This window comes from Dendrobates tinctorius, unplaced genomic scaffold (genome assembly GCF_039654945.1).
Source record: "Dendrobates tinctorius isolate UK_male_01 unplaced genomic scaffold, ASM3965494v1 ptg000120l, whole genome shotgun sequence".
Taxonomy (NCBI): Eukaryota; Metazoa; Chordata; class Amphibia; order Anura; family Dendrobatidae; genus Dendrobates; species Dendrobates tinctorius.
The window spans coordinates 31,105,929-31,126,277 of NW_027361788.1; the positions used below are offsets into that span (position 1 = coordinate 31,105,929).

At 41.7% G+C, this 20,349-nt stretch overlaps 1 protein-coding gene across 2 annotated transcripts in view; it reads right to left on the minus strand.

Moving 5' to 3' along the window:
- The window catches only part of GPSM1 (G protein signaling modulator 1), a 317,946-nt gene that overhangs the window by 138,851 nt on the left and 158,746 nt on the right, over positions 1–20,349 (minus strand). For both annotated transcript variants that reach the window (XM_073541041.1, XM_073541040.1), the window contains exon 9: positions 17,314–17,437. In XM_073541041.1, the coding sequence (XP_073397142.1) occupies positions 17,314–17,437 (124 nt within the window). The remainder of the gene's footprint in view (positions 1–17,313; positions 17,438–20,349) is intronic.

A 20,349-nucleotide genomic window follows, 5' to 3' on the forward strand; every position in this document is an offset into this window, starting at 1 on the left:
CTTTTCTGGGCAGCTGCGTGCTGCTATTTTTAGGCTGGGGGGGCAATATCTATGGCCCCTTACCAGCCTTAGAATACCAGCCCTCAGCTGTCTGCTTTAGCAAGGCTGGTTGTCAAAAATGGGGGGGAACCCACGCTGGTTTTTTTTTAATTATTCATTTAAATAATTAAAAAAACAGTGTGGGGACCCGTCTATTCTTCATAACCAGCCTTGTTGAAGCTGACAGCTGAGGGTTGCAGCCTCCAGCTGTGAGCTTTGCCTGGCTGGTTATCAAAAACACAGGGGAACCCATGCTGTTTTTTTTTTTAAATTATTTATTTATAGCATAGAAGCCAGCTAATGAATACATCCATCAGCCGCTCCTGCCCTCACTGTTATTAGTGGCAGCATGCGTCGGATGATGAGATCAGCCTTGAGGTGTTGCTGGTATATGATTGGTCTTATTGGGTGGTCCCAGTATGCAGTGGTTACTACCTACCAAAAGTGGTTCATAGAAGAATAACTCGGAAACAGGGTCATGGGTATTCAAGGGTTATTGATGAACGTAAAAGAAATAATTATCTACAGTTTTATCCAATCCCACAGAAAAGCTACTGTAGCCCAAAGTGTCAGAACACACAGAGCATGGGAGCTTTCTCTCTATAGATTTTTGTAGCAGCAGACTGGTGAGGTCGCCCATGCTGACCCAAGACGACCACAAAAGCAACTATAATGCGCAAGTGAGCATCAAAACTGGAACAGGTTATCAGGAATGGAGAAAGGTTTGAGGAACCTGAAAAAGATAAAGGTGATGACTTGTCTCCAAATTTTTCAGATCTCAATTCAATCAATCGCCTGTAGGATGTTTTGAAAAACAAGCGAGATCCATGGAGGCCTCACAAAGCATATGACAGGACGTAAAGAGACCTGCCTGTGCTTGATTTGAAAAGTCATTTTGTGTTGACAGACTCCCTTTACCAGAAATGTCCCTATCTCCAGATATCCCAGACAGTCCTACCACCCCTCCACTTGGTGCCAGGTACCATGGGGCACCTTCAGGTCTTAGAAGTCCATGACTCAATGGGTCAGAGAGATATGTATTTGCCATCAGATGTTCTCAAATGTGATATCTCTGTCAGTCCTGTAGGGAATATATGAAGTCGAGGTGTGCACGCTCGACCATAGCTCCATTCAGACAGCGCTCTATAGCATCAGTAGTCGAACCTCCCACGAACAATTAGTTAAGCCTTACTGTATGTTATTGATGAGGGATGTCAAACCCTTTAAAAGTGGGGTGCATGGTTCGTGGGAGTCAAACAACACCAAAAAGAGTTTTACTTTCTCATGTTCGGCCCCCTTGGGCCTAGCATCTGGAAATAATTCTGCTCAGTGTGTTGCAGAATTTTTACTTAGCCAAGTATCACACTGTGATGGTGTGCCAGGGGGAATAAAGACTCTCTCCTTTCAAACCTTTGTGGTGAGAAAGTTGATGTTCTTGCTCCGGTAATAGGCATTCACAATAGACAGCCAATGCACATGCCGGAGGAAAGACGACTGCGCAGCAGTGTTAAGCCCTGACAGCTTGCTTAATTATGTCACTGAAGTAAAACGAGAGCGGGGACATGTTGTTGTTGTTGTCCACCCGTGCAGAGCCTGATAATTTAGTTTGCCGCGCAGCCTCCTCTGTGTCAGTGTCATTTTGTCGTCTATGATAAACACGTTCCGCCGGCAGCGCTTTTTACCCTTAAGGTTTCTCGGTTGTTATTGGCCTTCATCTCGGGGCTGAGATGTGGAATTAGTAAAATATTTTTCCATGCTGCAGAACATGTCTGTGTCATCGCTTAAGTCAGTCCTGACACTTCCTAAGGTAGGGGGGACAATAAACTGATGGAGGTAGCGTCTGCCTTTCCTTGGGGAAAATGTCATAAATCACACACTACACAATATTTCGCGTGAAGCTTTGATTTAACGCTTTATTTTTGTCAGTGATACTTTTCGGAGAATATTACCTCCCAGTCTTTAAGCCGGGGATTCATTAGAAAGTGTAGCAAGTCCTTCTGGAGGAGAGAGGGGGAAATGTTCTGGGTGGGAAAACGACAATTATACATTTCAAAATGCAAGTATAAAAAAAAAGAGAATCCCGTTCTACAGCTTTGGTCAACCATCGGCCATACAACGGCTCTGTGTAGCTGGACGCATTAGGGAAAATATCTGCAGATGGCCCAAAATATAGAATGGGGACCAATGTTACATCCCACTCATTCTCAAGATCTAGCAGTGTCCCAGAAATCGGACCTCCACCTATCATAAAGTGATGGCATATCCTAGCCATGTATATTATCAATTTGCAATAATAATCCTTTAAATGGCGTCTGTCAGTTTTTTTATGCTATGTAACCAGCATGATGTAGGGGTCAAGCGCCTAATTCCAGTGATGTGTTACTTAATAGTCTATGTGTTTCAATAAATTCGGTCTAATATTAGCAGGAGATTATTACTACAGGATTAGGTGTCTTGTGTCTCCTGGTCTCCCTACTCTGTGTAACTCCGCTCCGACCACTGATTAGCATCTTTATGCCTATGCACAGTGTACAGAGAAATCAGTGGTGTGAGCACGATTATACAGGGCTCAGCATTCCAAGCTCTGCTAGATCTGCACTGTGATTGTATCAACATGACAGCAAGAACAGTAAGTGACACATTGCTGGAATGAGGATCTCTGCCCCTACATCATGCAATGCTCAGATTACATAGCAAAATCCTCTAGATTCCCTTTAATGCTTGACCATTGGTGACACATTGTCCAAGATAATATTCATCATTTATAGATAAACACATTTTTTGTCATATGTCAATATTAACGAAAAATGTGTAGAATAGAAGAAGGAAACAAGAGCAAAGAACAACATTTAGACAATTATAAGCCATTTCCAATCTTCTTGGGAAAGAAAACGAGTTGGAAGGATTCACCTCTATTCTACATCTCCGCTGACTTTGAATGCCTTCTATGACTCTCAGCCACATTCCGGGCACAGCAGAGAGAGGCCATTAATTATCCTACAAGTGGCGGCTGTCCAACCCTGGTAAAAGCTCCAAGAACCCCATCAGGCAGGAAGAGCGAGGGGTGCCTCGGAGCACTGAATGTCATTGGCTCGCTGGCAGATGACACATTCACATGTAAATTTTTTCGGCTAACTTTGAGAAGTTGGATGTGCTTAGTCAAAGAGGGAAAAATATTCTACAGCCTTCTATTTAAAGAAAAATGAGTGTTTATATGAACACCAAGAAGAAGAGACAGTTTTGGAATTTTCCTTTGTGTATAAAAAAAATAAATAAATAAAAACAAGAAAAAAAATTAAAACAAAGAAATATTTCCTTCATCACCCGAAAAGAAAATGTAATAAGACTTTACCTCTCCACTTTAAATGGAACTTGACAGCTGATATAAAGTGCCCGATCCACATGCAGCATGTATCAGACACTGGCCGCATGCTTCCAGCCGCGTACACTTGACTCTGAAATGCTGCAGCGTTTCAGAGTAAAACATACTTTAAAAGCCGGGGCTGAGCCACACAGGAGACTAGTCGGACATGCGAGTCCCCGCGGCTTCTCTCCACCCAATGCCACTGACTGACATGTCTCTCCCTATACATATACGCAGAGAGAGACCGGTCACTCCAGGGCAGCGGCTGGTGAGACACTACCGGCGACCCACCTGTCCGACTTGTCTCCTGTGTGGCTCCGTCCCCAGCAAGTTTGAAAGTATGACTTTCTCTGAAATGCCGCAGAGTTAAACATGGCCGGAAACATGAAGTGTATGAGGCATCGTGCCCATGTATCCTTTTAATATCTGCTTTCCTATTGCATGGCCAGTTTTACATTTCAGCTGAAAAATGTTTAATGAATGGACTGGCCAGTCCTACTGATAAAATGGTGGACTTGTGTTGGGCTTGAATGGAGCAACAGTCACATGAGCACTGTGGCTCCATTCATTCTCTATAGGATTTGCTAAAATTATATCCAAGACATATGCCAAACTTGCGTGCTTGACTTTAACCTTGTATATAAGACTACACTCTGAAAGCATGCACAAGACATAGTGTCTTTAAGGCCACAATCACATGTTCAGTATTTGGTCAATATTTTACATCAGTATCTGTAAGCCAAAACCAAGACAGGAACAATCAGAGGAAAAGTATAATAGAAACACGTCACCACTTCTGTATTTTTACCCCACTCCTGGTTTTGGCATACAAGTGGCAATTTTACTCAGCAACAACATATTTACAGTCATTTTGTAGAAACTTTTCCAAAGCAGACCTAATCTGATAATTTCACCATATCAGGACTCCTAACCATGGGACCCCTAACTGTGGGCTGGGTCCTCCGCTAGAAGTGAGACTCTGTCTCACAATCATCTTCTTCTGGGCTTTGACTAGTCCACTCCAAAACATTTACTTAGATTCCTCTTAAACCACTCAAGTGTTGCTTTAGCAGTATGCTTTGGGTCATTGTCTTGTTGGAAGGTGAACCTCCATCCCAGTCTCAATTCACTGATAGACTGAAACAGGTTTTTGCTCAAGAATATCCCTGTATTTCACATCATCCATCCTTCCCTTGATTAGGACCATTGTCCATGCCCCTGCTACTGAAAAACATCCCCACAGCATGATGCTGCCACCAACATGTTTCACTGTGGGGATAGTGTTCATGGGGTGATGAGCTTTGTTGGTTTGGTGCCAAGCATAGCGTTTACCTCAGTGACCAAAAAGATCAATTTTGGTCTTATCTAACCAGATCAACTTGATCCATACATTTAAGGAGTCTCTCATAGGTCTTTTGGCAAACTCCAAACGAGCCTTACAATTTTTGTTCTTAAATAAAGGCATCTTTCTTCAAACTCTTCCATAAGGCCACCTCTATGGAGTGTATGTCTTATTGTGGTTGTATGGATAGATACTCCAGTCTCTGCTAGGGAGAACTGCAGCTCCTTCAGTGTTACCTCTGGTCTCTGTGCTGCCTCTCCAATTAATGCCCTCCTTGCCTGAGCTGAGAATTTTGGTGGATGGCCCCTGTCCATTCCATTTGATGATAATGGATTTGATGGGGATCAGCAGAGAATGGGAATATTTTAATAACCAAACCCTGACTTGTACTTCTCAGTAACTTTGTCCCTGACTTGTTTGGCGATCTCCTTGGTCTTCATGGTGTTTGGTTAGTGGAGCCTCTTGTTAACGGTGTTGCAGCCTCTGTGGCCTTTCAGAAAAGGTAAAGTGTATATACTGACAGACATGTGACACTTAGATTGCACACAGGTGGACGACCTGTCACTAAGCATGTTACTTATGAAGGAAATTGCTTGCGCCAGAATTTTTAGGGCTTCATAGCAAAGAGGTGAATATATATCCACACGCCAATTTTTAGCTATTTGATCCCATAAATTTAATTTCTGCCCATATTTTTCTCACTTCACCAACTTAGACTATTTAGTGCTGAGGCATTATGTAAAAAGCCAAGAGGGGTAAATACTTTTGCAAGCCTCTGTACACCTAATTGCTCTTATCCCTTCAGTAGCTATCTTGTCACTCACACTAAGGTCACTCCTGAGCTGCAACTCTTCTTGTCACTTTCACTCCTTTGCTCCTCCATTCGCCACACTCTCCTTGCGACTACACATCCCTGCCTCCTCATAAGTCAGCTTCTCCTCACCCTATCTCAATGCTTCAACTCTCTACCACCAGGACACAACTGCAGGCATCTATTCTCCCATGACAATGGACGGGATACCAGGGATGTCTCGTAATGACCACCTCTGCCCAGTACTATCACCGACAATCTTCTCTCCATAACCTTGGGTGACACACAACTCCTTCAGATAATCCATCATCTCATTTACAAGGCTCAGGCTGTATTGGGCACTATTGCTACTACCTCTGCAAATGACCCCAATTGGAGGGACGCTTGTCCTTCAATAACCTCTCCTACTATCGCTCGCACAACAATCTTAAAGGGGTTGTCCGGTGTACACTCAGTCTAATCCACACAACGAATTGCAGACGCAGGTCGGATGCCCGAGAGCAGCTCCATTCATTCTTTTATTAGACTGCCAGAAAAAGCCAAGCGCAGCTTTCGGCAGCCCCATAGGAAATGAAAGTAGCAGCGATCCAGCGTTTGTACTGCTTGCTCCATGCTGACGGGGATAAAGATGTCTAGTTCTGCCAATCGGCGTGAGTCCTGAAGGTTGCACCACCGCCAAACAACAAGTTATTACCTTCCTGTGAATAACTCCTTTAGCTCCTAACCTACTGGGCTGTTGTCGTGTCAGCAAGACTCAACACTTTCCAAAGACGAAAATGAACAGACAGTAAAACATAAACAAGTGCACTGAGCATGAGACCAGGTAGGGAGATCATAGCACACAAACTAAAAGGGGGTTGAACAGTCATTTTCATCCTCATACCTATAGGTACTGAATGAAGAGGCAGCGTACATGTTCAACCACTGCAGTAAAACAGGGGAGACACAAGCCCTCAAGTTTGGCAATCAGTGGGTGGTTTCAGATTTGGAGCCCCACTGATCTACTAATAATGACCTATCCTATGGATAGCTAATATCTGGCTATAATAACCCTATTCAATCACTAGATGTCCATGTACAAATAATCTAATCACTGGTATAAGAAACAGCAGTCATCCTGGACACAGGGCTTCTCAGTGTGAGGCTGCGATGCCCACAGTGCTCCGTCTGTTACTCCCCGGTTCGTACTAGGGCACTGTAAATAAAGACACATTTACCTGACGGACGTGGTGATCAATGTCACAAAGTTCTAAGCCCGGGAACGATGTGAAATCTTCAGTACAGATGTATGATAAAAACCTAACAAATTGCTCTATTTTGCAGAGAGTCCTGTGATGTGTAATTGGATCAAGTAATGTCTTTAAATACAGTGAAAAGAGCAAGCGACCTATCCGCACACCAAGCAAAACTACATAATAGCGGCTCTCACTTCAAGGACACAACAATAAAGGTAGGTTCATTTATCACTAAGGCTTCTGTAGGACAGACACAAAGTAAAAGGAATGTATCTCCAGAAAATAACCTAATTATTTATGCAAAATATATTTATTAAGAATTATTGGTGATTAAATTTTGAGCAATATAGAATATATACAGAGCCATATAATGGGCTGTCATTTTCTATCCTGTACAGATCACTTCTCAGCAGTCTCATTATCACAGACAGGATAACATTTACTGAAAAGCAACACACAGAAGAGAGAGAAAGAAACCACAATTAACAATAGGTGATTTCACAGCTCACCTCCTCCCCCTCTTGTACAATGACTGATAACCCTTCTATTTACAGCAGATAACACAGGATCCACCATTCTTACTAGGAGATATCCCAGGTCAACTCCTCCTGTATAATGACTGATAACCTCTATATACAGCAGATAACACAGGATCAACCATTCTCACTAGGAGGTATCACAGTCCACCTCTTCCCTCTCCTGTACAATGACAGATAACACTTCTATATAGAGTAGATACACAGGATTCACCATTCACAATAGGTGATGCCACAACTCACCTCCTCCCCTGTACAATGGCTGTTGTATATTTGTATAAAGAAGTGATATCACAGTATATGCCATTCACAATATGAGAGATCACAACTCCTGTCCTCACCCTCCTGCACAATGACTGATAACTTAGAATCTATCATTCACAATAGGTGATGCCACAGTTCACCTCCTCCCCCTGTACAATGACTGATAACACCTCTATATACAGCAAACAACACAGAATCCACCATTCACAATAGGTGATATCACAGCTCACCTCCTCCCTCTTCTGCACAATGACTGATAACACCTCTGTATTCAGTAGATAACACAGGATCTACCATTCACATTAAGTGATATTACAGCTCACCTCCTCCCTCTCCTGCACAATGACTGATAACACAGGACCCATCATTCACAATATGAGCTTGGCTCTAATGACAGTATTTACTAGGGTCTGAATCATTCTATTGCTATAAATCTCCATGTGCTCAACAAGAAGTAAGAGTCTAATAATAGTCATAGTGGCCAATGTGAAAATCGCAAGATTTTAGATATTTTTTTATGTTTTGATGACACATTCCCTAAAAGCATGTAAGACAGTGAAGGCTCAACTGGTGAAATACAGATCCATAGTCGAGGCTTTATGGGTTGATGCGGAAATTCACCAAAAGAACAAATTTTTCCAGACTGACTTATCTTCGTTTGCAAGTTATTTTCCATGCTCCTGACTGGTGCCCTGAAGGCTGTTTACTTCCAAACTGACCACTATCTCATTCTCCATTTATTGGGAAGATTTTGGTTGTACGTAGAAAGAAATATATGAAATGTACTACAGTCGGCATGGGTAGTTTTGTTTCATACTTTCGGTATTTATTTTTCTATATGTAGCCTGTTGTATGTACAGTGTTTTTTTTCTTGTATTTTATGGCAGGCTTCTCTATAAATGCCTGCATAACAATCATGTTTGTTTAACAGTGGCATAGTGGGGCCACAGAGGTGGTTGCCCTGGGTGTAAGGCTGTGTGCACACGTTGCAGATTCTGCTGTGGAATTTTCCGCGCAGATTTTGCTAAATCCACAGGTAAAATGACCTGCGTTTTACCTGCAGATTTAGTGCAGTTTTTGTGCGGATTTCCCCTGCAGTTTTCCACCTGCGGATTTCTACCATGGAGCAGATGTAAAACTACAGCAGAACTGCACAAAAGAAGTGACATGCTGCAGTTTTAAATCCGCACCAAATCTGCGCAGAAAAATCTGCAGCATGCGCACAACGTTTTTGTTTTGCATAGCCTTAAATGGTACTGTACATCACTTGCAGTTCTGCAGGGACAAATCTGCTGCAGAAGAATCCGCACCGTGTGCACATACCCTAAAATTGTTAGGGTCCCAAATTTCAAAAGAAAAAAAAAAAAGTACTATTTTTTTTTTATATTGAAATATTGTGCCCCTAAGTAGTGGTGAAGATCTTGGTGGCCGAGTACCCTGGATTCTCTACAGGCGAGGATGCTATGGACCCCCAATCATCAACAGGCCACTTGTGTCATCCTGCTGGTAACTCAGGCAGCACAAATGGTTTAATTAAAAAAAAAGTAATGAAAGTTTGTAAAAAATGCACAAAAATTATTTTTCCTTTTATAATTAAGAAGAAGAAAAAAAAAAGAGTGGCTGCGATAATAAAAGAAGGTTGTACATCCAAGACGAAACATACTGATTAACAATGTCTGGGTATTAGATAAAGGGGTTTTTTTAAGTTGAGAAATATCCTGGCCTCAGCAGGTCTTGTGGCTGTACAGTGCTCTGGCGATAATCAATGTATATAAATAAAAACAGATCCCATTTGGAAATTGCACAATTTCCAGTCCATCAAAAGTGGAGGTAACTTGGTTATATTAATAAACTGAATTTTTTTCGATTTTTCTGACACTACAGCTCTGCACATTTCATATAAATCTGCTCACACATAAATCACGCCGTAAGGATAGAGAAAAGCACAAATACCCACAGATTCATCCATCCCTTCCATAAAGCAAACACGGGATTTACCTTTATTCCCAGCCATGTCTATGCAGAACCCTCTTTCTCGAGAGCACTTTTTATGCAGTTTTCCCCGAGAAATGGAATGTAATAAGGGATGTCTTCCCTTCTCAGGCTGGATAAACACTCCGCAATGAGAACACGCTGTACTTGTGTTTAGAGCAACCAAGACCTTGGAAACCCTGTCAATGCTGAAAGCTAATCAATGAGGTCATTATAAAAGGTGTACGAAGCAAACACACCCTGGAAATTATCACATTATGTATGCCACACTACTTGCTGCAGAATGAGTAAAGGTGCTGTCACACTTAGTGATGCACCAGCGATCCCGGCCAGCGATATGACGCGGTCAGGATCGCTGGTACATCGCTAAGTGGTCGCTAGTGAGCTGCCACACAGGCAGATCTCACCAGCGACATCGCTGGGGACGGGGGTCGCTACTTACCTGTCACACTAGGCGATCCTGACGTCCTCCCGCCCGGCTCCACGCGTCGCTCATCTCCACAGCAGGAAGCTGACGACGAGAAACGGTCCAGCGATCACCAGCGGGGGAGCGGTCGGAGGTAAGTATCAGACATAGCGATATCGCTAGCAATATCGCTGCTGCGTCACAAAACCAGTGACGTTATAGCGATATTGCTAGCGATATCGCTTAGTGTGACAGGCCCTTTAACTAAGACCTGTTTCACACTTCAGTTGTATGACGTCAGTTGCAAACCATCAAAATGTGAAATAACGGATCCGTTTCTGCTTTGCAAAATAACGGATGCACCCGATCCGTTTTCTGGACGGATCAGCTGTAGCCGCTAAGTGCATGAAATTTAAAGGGACAGAGGTCTGGAAAAGGGGAGAGAGAGAAGAGAAGAAAAGAGAGAGAGAGAGAGAGAATTTTTTCGCCGCTTCCAGAACGCTGTATAGGGTTAAAATGCATGAAAGGAAACATCTTCCGGGCATGTGTAGTTTAAAATAGCGGTCCGAGATGAAAAAAAACATTCCTTTCTCCATCTATTCCAGCTGGCGAACGCTAAAATTCAAACGGATCCGTCAAAAAACGGATGCAACGGACGACCATCAGTCATAATCCGCCAGCAAATGCAAGTCTATGGGTAAAAATACCCGGCGGATCTGCTTTTTTATAAAAACGGCGGATTTTGACTGAAGTCAACAACTGAATTGTGAAAGAGGCCTAAGGAACCCATCAGTCAGCTTGTTCGGACAAGAAAACGTTGCAACTCTTATCTATCTATCTATTTTTTAGCTCCTTTCTGCTGTTTTATGACACAGACCGCCCGTATGACAGTTGATTGCTCAAGGAAAGAGAATGCTTGTAAAAGTAAGACAGCAAAAAATTGTTATTAGAACCCAACAGCAAATATTAATTTTAGCCCGAAATATATTAAAATAAAAAACTGTCCCCAAAATGAGGACAATCTCTTTAAAAAGCTTCCTGGCTCCTTTGGTTTATTCTGTTACGGTCTCGACCCTATACACATTAGTCATTTTGTTTGGGGGCCTCCCGACTGTTCCCCAGTGACAGATCATGTTGGTGGTAAAAGAAATGTCAACACTCAATTCTTTTTTTTCACGAGAGATAAGCCTCTGACAGAAGAGTTCGGCTGCGGCTTTCACCTCTCTGCCCATTGAAAACGAATGAATACAGGACACAGTGCGTATCATGGGATTAGAGCAGTCATAGACTAGCGCTAAAGCATGAGGTTTTCAGCTTATTAATGTACACAATGTTATAAAAACTGGGCACTTTTCAGCTTAATTACCTAAAAAATATTTTTGTTATTAAAGCACATAAAGGACAAGGAAAGGAAATAGATAAATGAAGAGTAAGAACTTGGCTGCAGAAGGAACAGGATCTGTGATGTGCTTGGATGATTCTAGGTCAAGATCTCCCCAAAGCAATCTATATTCCCTGTCTCCCAAGGGGGAAGAATGGATACGAACATGAAAACCCTCATTATGGCCTTTAACCCCCTCTACATTTTGCGGTTTGCCTTCCTTACCCGTGCTATCTTAACATGTCATAAAATGCTGAACAAGACCTGACTATTTACCTACCTCTCACCAAAGTAGAGCAATGCTGCAACATAATATTACTTACTACATACTGATTTAGCGTTACCTCCTGTATTAGCTTATTTTCACACTGGACATTTTTGCAGCTTTTCATGCTAATTTTCAGCTGCATTTGACAGTACCAGCTATGTGTATGAGATTTCAGATATCTCATGCACACAGCTTGAATTTTGTAACCAGGATTTTGTGCTTTGCTGCATTTTTTGGACATAGAGCATGTCACTTCTTTCAGCGTTATTCACCCATTGAATTGAACAGTAAAAACACATGAAAAAACGCACCAAAAACGCAGCAAAACCTGTCTTTTGCCACAGCTTCTTTCCTGCCAAGCACTCAGCAGAAAAAATGCCCAGTGTGAACTTAGCCTTATACTCCAGAGCTGAACTCACTATTCTGCTGGTACGGTCACTCTGTACATACATTACTGATCCTGTACTGATCCTGAGTTACATCCTGTATTATACTCCAGAGCTGCACTCACTATTCTGCTGGTGCAGTCAGTGTGTACATACATTACATTACTGATCCTGTACTGATCCTGAGTTACATCCTATATTATACTCCAGAGCTTCACTCACTATTCTGCTAGTGCAGTCACTGTGTACATACATTACTGATCCTGAGTCACCTCCTGTATTATACCCCAGAGCTGCACTCACTATTCTGCTGGTGCAGTCACTGTGTACATACATTACATTACTGATCCTGTACTGATCCTAAGTTACATCCTGTATTATACCCCAGAGCTACACTCACTATTCTGCAGGTGCAGTCACTGTGTACATACATTACATTACTGATCCTGAGTTACATCCTGTATTATCCTCCAGAGTTGCACTCACTATTCTGCTGGTGCAGTCAGTGTGTACATACATTACATTACTGATCCTGTACTGATCCTGAGTTACATCCTGTATTATACTCCAGAGCTGCACTCACTATTCTGCTGGTGCAGTCACTGTGTACATACACTACATTACTTATCCTGTACTGATCCTGAGTTCCATCCTGTATTATACTCCAGAGCTGCACTCACTATTCTGCTGGTGCAGTCACTGTGTACATACATTACATGACTGACCCTGTACTGATCCTGAGTTACATCCTGTATTATACTCCAGAGCTGCACTCACTATTCTGCTGGTGCCCTGTGTACACACATTACATTACTTATTCTGTACTGACCACCACTCCCTGAGGAAGCATTGGGAATCCTGTCTTGGAGGGTGAGGTGGAGAACAAGAAGTGCACTTTGATGTTATGGGTTTGTTAATCCTTTTATTATTCTTATATTTATGTGATCCCTCATCTATGAACTTTTTATACCTTTAGGTGATTTTTTTTTTGGTATTCCATAATTCATTACGATTTGAACTCTACATTACTATGAATTAAATGGTGCATGATTTTATTGTGCACTGGCACTTTATTTTTTGTATTTATACATTCATATTTTTGCACTCTGCACTTTCTTTGACTACTATATTCATACAGCTGTGGCCAAAAGTATTGACACCCCTACAATTCTGTCAGATAATACTCAGTTTCTTCCTGAAAATGATTGCAAACACAAATTCTTTGTTATTATTATCTTCATTTAATTTGTCTTAAATGAAAAAACACAAAAAATTCCACACTAAACATAAAAAGAGGGTGGACAAAAGTATTGGCACTGTTCGAAAAATCATGTGATGCTTCTCTAATTTGTGTAATTAACAGCACCTGTAACTTACCTGTGGCACCTAACAGGTGTTGGCAATAACTAAATCACACTTGCAGCCAGTTGACATGGATTAAAGTTGACTCAACCTCTGTCCTGTGTCCTTGTGTGTACCACATTGAGCATGGAGAAAATAAAGAAGACCAAAGAACTGTCTGAGGACTTGAGAAACCAAATTGTGAGGAAGCATGAGCAATCTCAAGGCTACAAGTCCATCTCCAAAGACCTGAATGCTCCTGTGTCTACCGTGCGCAGTGTCATCAAGACGTTTAAAGCCCATGGCACTGTGGCTAACCTCCCTAGATGTGGACGGAAAAGAAAAATTGACAAGAGATTTCAACGCAAGATTGTGCGGATGTTGGATAAAGAACCTCGACTAACATCCAAACAAGTTCAAGCTGCCCTGCAGTCCGAGGGTACAACAGTGTCAACCCGTACTATCCGTCAGCGTCTGAATGAAAAGGGACTGTATGGTAGGAGACCCAGGAAGACCCCACTTCTTACCCCGAGACATAAAAAAGCCAGGCTGGAGTTTGCCAAAACTTACCTGAAAAGCCTAAAACATTTTGGAAGAATGTTCTCTGGTCAGATGAGACAAAAGTAGAGCTTTTTGGGCAAAGGCATCAACATAGAGTTTACAGGAGAAAAAAAGAGGCATTCAAAGAAAAAAACACGGTCCCTACAGTCAAACATGGCGGAGGATCCCTGATGTTTTGGGGTTGCTTTGCTGCCTCTGGCACTGGACTGCTTGACCGTGTGCATGGCATTATGAAGTCTGAAGACTACCAACAAATTTTGCAGCATAATGTAGGGCCCAGTGTGAGAAAGCTGGGTCTCCCTCAGAGGTCATGGGTCTTCCAGCAGGACAATGACCCAAAACACACTTCAAAAAGCACTAGAAAATGGTTTGAGAGAAAGCACTGGAGACTTCTAAGGTGGCCAGCAATGAGTCCAGACCTGAATCCCATAGAACACCTGTGGAGAGATCTAAAAATGGCAGTTTGGAGAAGGCACCCTTCTAATATCAGGGACCTGGAGCAGTTTGCCAAAGAAGAATGGTCTAAAATTCCAGCAGAGCATTGTAAGAAACTCATTGATAGTTACCGGAAGCGGTTGGTCGCAGTTATTTTGGCTAAAGGTTGTGCAATCAAGTATTAGGCTGAGGGTGCCAATACTTTTGTCTGGCCCATTTTTGGAGTTTTGTGCAAAATGATCAATGTTTTGCTTTTTGCTTCATTCTCTTTTGTGTTTTTCCATTTAAGACAAATTAAATGAAGACAATAATACCAAAGAAATTGTGTTTGCAATCATCTTCAGGAAGAAACTGAGTATTATCTCACAGAATTGCAGTGGTGTCAATACTTTTGGCCACAACTGTAGATAGGGATATCAAGAACCAAGCACTTTTCGCTTCTGTAGGTGTTACTATATCCTGTATTATACTACAGAGCTGCACTCACTATTCTGCTGGCTGCCATTGATGACAATCTTGTCGACGCAGTCTGTCGTAAAGATGGATATTCCCAGAATGCAAATTATTCCTGTGAATTATGTAAAATATGCCCTTTATATATCAGTTCTGTTCTGGTACCCATCAGGAGTTTTTTTACTTTATTACTTAGAAAGCAAAGACTTCAATAATCAAGAAATAAATAAAAAAAAAAGGCACAAGATAAAGAAGCCTAGAGGTAAATCTGTATGAGTGCACAGGACTTCACCATGAATAATTCACAGCATGTGATCCATATATTGTGTTATTCTGATATTTACATTACATGAACATACTTTGCATTATTTAACATCATGCTTGTACTTTTCTTACAGCGCATTTTGCTTCTGATTAGAAATCATAATGTAAAGGCAATGGCTGATTTCCTTACATAAGTGACAGGTTTATGCAACCATTGTGTAAATTAAGGCCGGGATCACACTACCATGCAGCCGCAGCTCCGGTCCCGAGTGCCGGCGGCAGTGCCAGGTGTTGATGCGAGAGACTCGTGCGAGTTTCTTGCATCACACACGGTAGTGTGATCCCAGCCTCATCCCCCCCAGCTCCTGTCCGACCCTTCACGGTCAGTACCGGTCTCTAATTCTTGTTTCTATTTTAATACACTGGAAACAGGTAGTAATACCTGCTCAGCCAATCAGTGGTCACAACAGCTACCCGCCCTAGCCAGTGAATGGCTGAGCCAACATTTCCACACCCTTTCTGGAGGGACCAGAAAGCAGAGACCAGAGGGGAACAGGTAAGCACCAAAACAGGAACATTGAGGGCAAATATCTCATCCTTTATTCATATTAATCAGTCTAGGCACACTTTTAAAATAATAGTTTTTCTGTTTTGTTTTTTTTTGCAGTAAAATTGTTTAAAATAAGAATTAGAAATGTGCACATTTTTACAACAGTCTCTGTACAGAGCTATCTACAGTTTCCTGGCCACTAACAGAAGCATATTTCACACCACCTTAGGGCACAATTTATGGAGTAATTGGCAGATTCCCTGTCGTGGGAGCGTTCTGTTCTGAGCCATAGTGGACAATCACCAGTAGGTTTGTCCCCCTACATAAGTTCAGGACTTAGACGGCATACAGGGCATATTATACTACTAGACGCTCTGTTGTGGAGGTAAATACACATTTAAAGGAGAATGCCTGGACTATGGCGAGAATTCGAGCACCATATGGCGGCATTCAGAGACTCAATACCTCCGTAACACAGAGGGAAACCGTGTAAACTTTGTAAAGATGCTGTGAAGAACAATCGATGCCCCTGAGGACTTATAGAAGCGTGGGATATATAAACTGTCTCATTATTATAAATTCTGCCACCCTTAACTCTGACGGAGATGTTTATTTCTATGCAGATAGGATCTCGGTGTTACATTCAGGAACCTGGCACATCTAATATTTACCCAGTTACACCCTAAAGATCAACACGTCTTGTCAATATATACACACGTAGTGTTACTTTCCTCAAACGGTGACGATTATCTACTGATTAGCAGCAAAGCTGCACTTCCCAAACACTGCAAAAGCGATCATGCCTGATTTCCATCATCGGTCACATTTATGAACAATGTGCGGTGAAATACAGCAAAACATAAACCCGCCGGGTGCTGGTGATTTATCGCACTCGTATCAGTTTTCCTTATGCTATTTTGGGGACAGGGAAACATAAACTTTAATGATAATGCACAAGATCCTGGAAAGATCCTGGACAATTAAGGCTATGTGCCCACGTAGCGATTCTGAAGCAGAATATTCCTGAGCAGAATCGCACACCCTGCTCCCGGGAAAACGCGCTTTTGTAAGCGTTTGTCAAGCGTTTTGCATGCGTTTTCCTAAGCGTTTTTGGCCATATAATTGATGGTATGAGGAATCACGTGCGATTCCGCAAAATTAATGAACATGCTGCGTTTTTAATCGCTAAGCAATTCCGCAGCGGTTAAAAACGTACCATTGGCACAACATGTGCGTTTTTCATAAAAAATCCATTGGATGCTTTTCTTAAGCGTTTCTGCAGCAGAATCGCTTGTCTAAAAGCGCTGCAGAAACGCTTAAAAAACTCTATGTGGGCACACAGCCTAAAGAGCAATTCCAGTTTTAGGTTAATAATTATATAATTTGGAGTTTAGTGACTTTTTAATATATTTTGTTTTTCAACTGATTGCAGTTTTAGAAGATCTCTGCTTGCGGGCATTGAATAGGACCACTACCATACATCCAGAGGTTGAAAATCTAATATTGCTCATCACTGCCTGTTTATTATAATGTGCCAAGCAGTCTAGATAGCAGACTTCAAGCTTAGGCTCTGTTCACATTGGTACCTTTGCATCTGTCCATTCAGCATGAATGGTTGAGTTTTCTAATAACCCTTTAAAATGGACCCCCGAAAAAAAGAGGGGACGCTACAAACTGCAGCATACCTTGTGCTTCATATCCATCGCATTGAGAAGAGTCTCCGTCATCTTCCCCGACCCCGATGCCGAGTGCAGACTGCAGCTGTGTTACATTCATACGAGCCGTCAGCTCTCCATTTCGGTCACCAATCTACAATAGCAAACAGGGAGATTCAGTAATAAAAAATATATATATACGTCGCCAAGTCCCAGGTTCAATAGCTACCTCTGAAACCCCCATTAGTTATGTGCTGGAGACCACAAACACGAGAGGGGATAATTTATCAACAAAAAAAATTATAAGTCTTGTTATCCACTGGCTGCAACACCGCAGCAAGAAGGAGTTGAATGAGCGGCTGGTACACGAATAGAATCATAGAATCATAGAATCGTAGAGTTGGAAGGGACCTCCTGGGCCATCTGGTCCAACCCCCTGCTCAAAGCAGGATTCGCTAAATCATCCCAGTCAGATGTCTGTCCAGCCTCTGTTTGAAGACTTCCATTGACGGAGAACTCACCACTTCTCGTGGCAGCTTGTTTCACTCATTGATCACTCTAACTGTCAAAAAGTTTTTTCTAATATCTAATCTGTGTCTCCTCCCATTCAGTTTCATCCCATTGCTTCTAGTCTTTCCTTGTGCAAATGAGAAAAAAGTTGATCCTTCTACAATGTGACAGCCCTTTAGATATTTGTAGACAGCTATTAAGTCTCCTCTCAGTCTTCTCTTTTGCAAACTAAACATTCCCAAATCCTGCAACCTTTCCTCATAAGACAGGGTATGCAGACCGGTCACCATTCTGGTCGCTCTTTTCTGAACTTGCTCTAGTTTGTTGATGTCTTTTTTAAAATGTGGTGCCCAAAACTGGACGCAATATTCCAGATGAGGTCTGACCAAAGAGGAGTAGAGGGAAATAATGACTTCACGTGATCTAGACTGTATGCTTCTGTTAATACATCCTAGAATTGCATTTGCCTTTTTTGCTGCTGCATCACACTGTTGACTCATATTCAGTCTGTGATCTATTAGTATACCCAAGTCTTTTTCACATGTGCTGTTGCTTAGCCCTATTCCTCCCATTCTGTATATGCTTTTTTCATTTTTATTGCCCAGATGTAGTACTTTGCATTTTTCCCTGTTAAAAACCATTCTGTTATTTGCTGCCCACTTCTCCAGTTTATTTATATCTTTTTGAATCCTCTCTCTCTCTTCTCTAGTATTAGCTATCCCTCCTAGCTTTGTGTCATCAGCAAATTTAATCAGTTTACCCGCAATTCCTTCATCTAAATCATTGATAAAGATGTTTAACAATACAGAGCCCAGGACAGAGCCCTGTGGTACCCCACTTGAGACATTCTTCCAACTGGATGTGCAGCCATTTACGACCACTCTTTGGGTCCGATCACTAAGCCAGTTATGAATCCACCTAACAGTTGCCTTGTCCATTCCATACTTAGTCATTTTTTCAATAAGGATTGTATGAGATACTTTGTCAAATGCTTTGCTGAAGTCAAGATATACTATATCTACCGCATTTCCTTGATCCACCCAATCAGTGATTCCGTCATAGAAGGAAATTAAGTTAGTCTGACATGACTTATTAGTTACAAACCCATGCTGACTCTGTTTAATCACTTCATTCTTATCCAGGTACTGACATACATGTTGTTTAATAATTTGTTCAAAGATCTTTCCTGGTATAGAAGTCAGACTCACCGGCCTATAGTTGCCTGGGTCCACCTTCTTCCCCTTTTTGAAGATAGGAACAACATTTGCTCTTCTCCAGTCTTCTGGGACTTCTCATGTTCTCCAAGAATTTTCAAAGATTATGGAGAGGGGTTCAAAAATTTCTTCTGCTATCTCCTTCAGTACTCTGGGGTGTAATTCATCTGGACCTGGAGACTTGAATTCATTTAGGTTAGCTAAGTGTTTCCTCACTATCTTTCTGTTTATAGATATCCTGGATTCTTCTATACCCTTAATAGGACAGTGAAGAACAGTTGATGTTACGTTTCCTTTCTGAGAGAAAACAGATGCAAAATAGGAATTTAAAAGTTCGGCCTTCTCAACATCCTGTCTTACCATTTCATCATTTTCATCCTCTAAAAATCCTATAGCATCTTTGATTTTTCTTTTACTTTTGACATATCCCCAAAATCCTTTATTATTGCTCTTGACATCTCTTGTAAGCCTCAATTCATTTTCAGCTTTAGATAATCTGATTTGTGCCCTGCAGGTTCTGCAGACAGCATTATACTCTTCTTTAGATATGCCTCCCTCTTTCCATTTTATAAACATTTTTTTCTTCCTTTTTAGCATGTGCTTAAGTTCTGTGTTCATCCATCCTGGTTTCCTTAAATGCTTCCTATTCTTCCCTCTTTTCGGAATTGTTAACAATTGTGCTTTGAGAATTTCATTTTTCAAGATTTCCCATCCTTCCTGGACATTTTTGTATTTAAGGATATCCAGCCATTGGATCCCTCCAATTCTCTTTCTAAATCCCTTAAAATCTGCCTTTCTGAAATCTAACCTTGACGTCTGAGTCTTCACAGGTCTTCCTCCTCTAGTTATCCAAAATTCTAAAATAGCATGGTCGCTACCTCCTAGGGTCCCAGCCACTTTTACCTCCTCAACCATTTCCTCCCTGTTTATAAGGATTAGATCCAAGGTAGCAGTTCCCCTTGTTTTCTCCCCTACCTTTTGGAAGATAAAGTTGTCAGCAAGAGAGGATAAGAATTTCCTTGACCTGTTAGTTTTGCCTGAGAGAGATTCCCAACAAATGTCTGGATAGTTGAAATCTCCCATGACAACTATGTCATATTTTTTGGAGAACTTGGCCATTTGATGCATAAAGAGTTCATCCATATCTTCAGCTTGCACAGACGGCCTGTAGTAAATGCCTACAATCGTGTCCTTTCCATTGTTCTGTCCTTGTATTCTTACCCAAACAGTTTCCACAGAACTCCCAGTCTCTGAAGCTTCAATCTCTGTGCAGATATACACTTTTCTAACATACAATGAGACACCTCCTCCTCGTTTATCAAGTCTGTTTCTTGCAAATAAG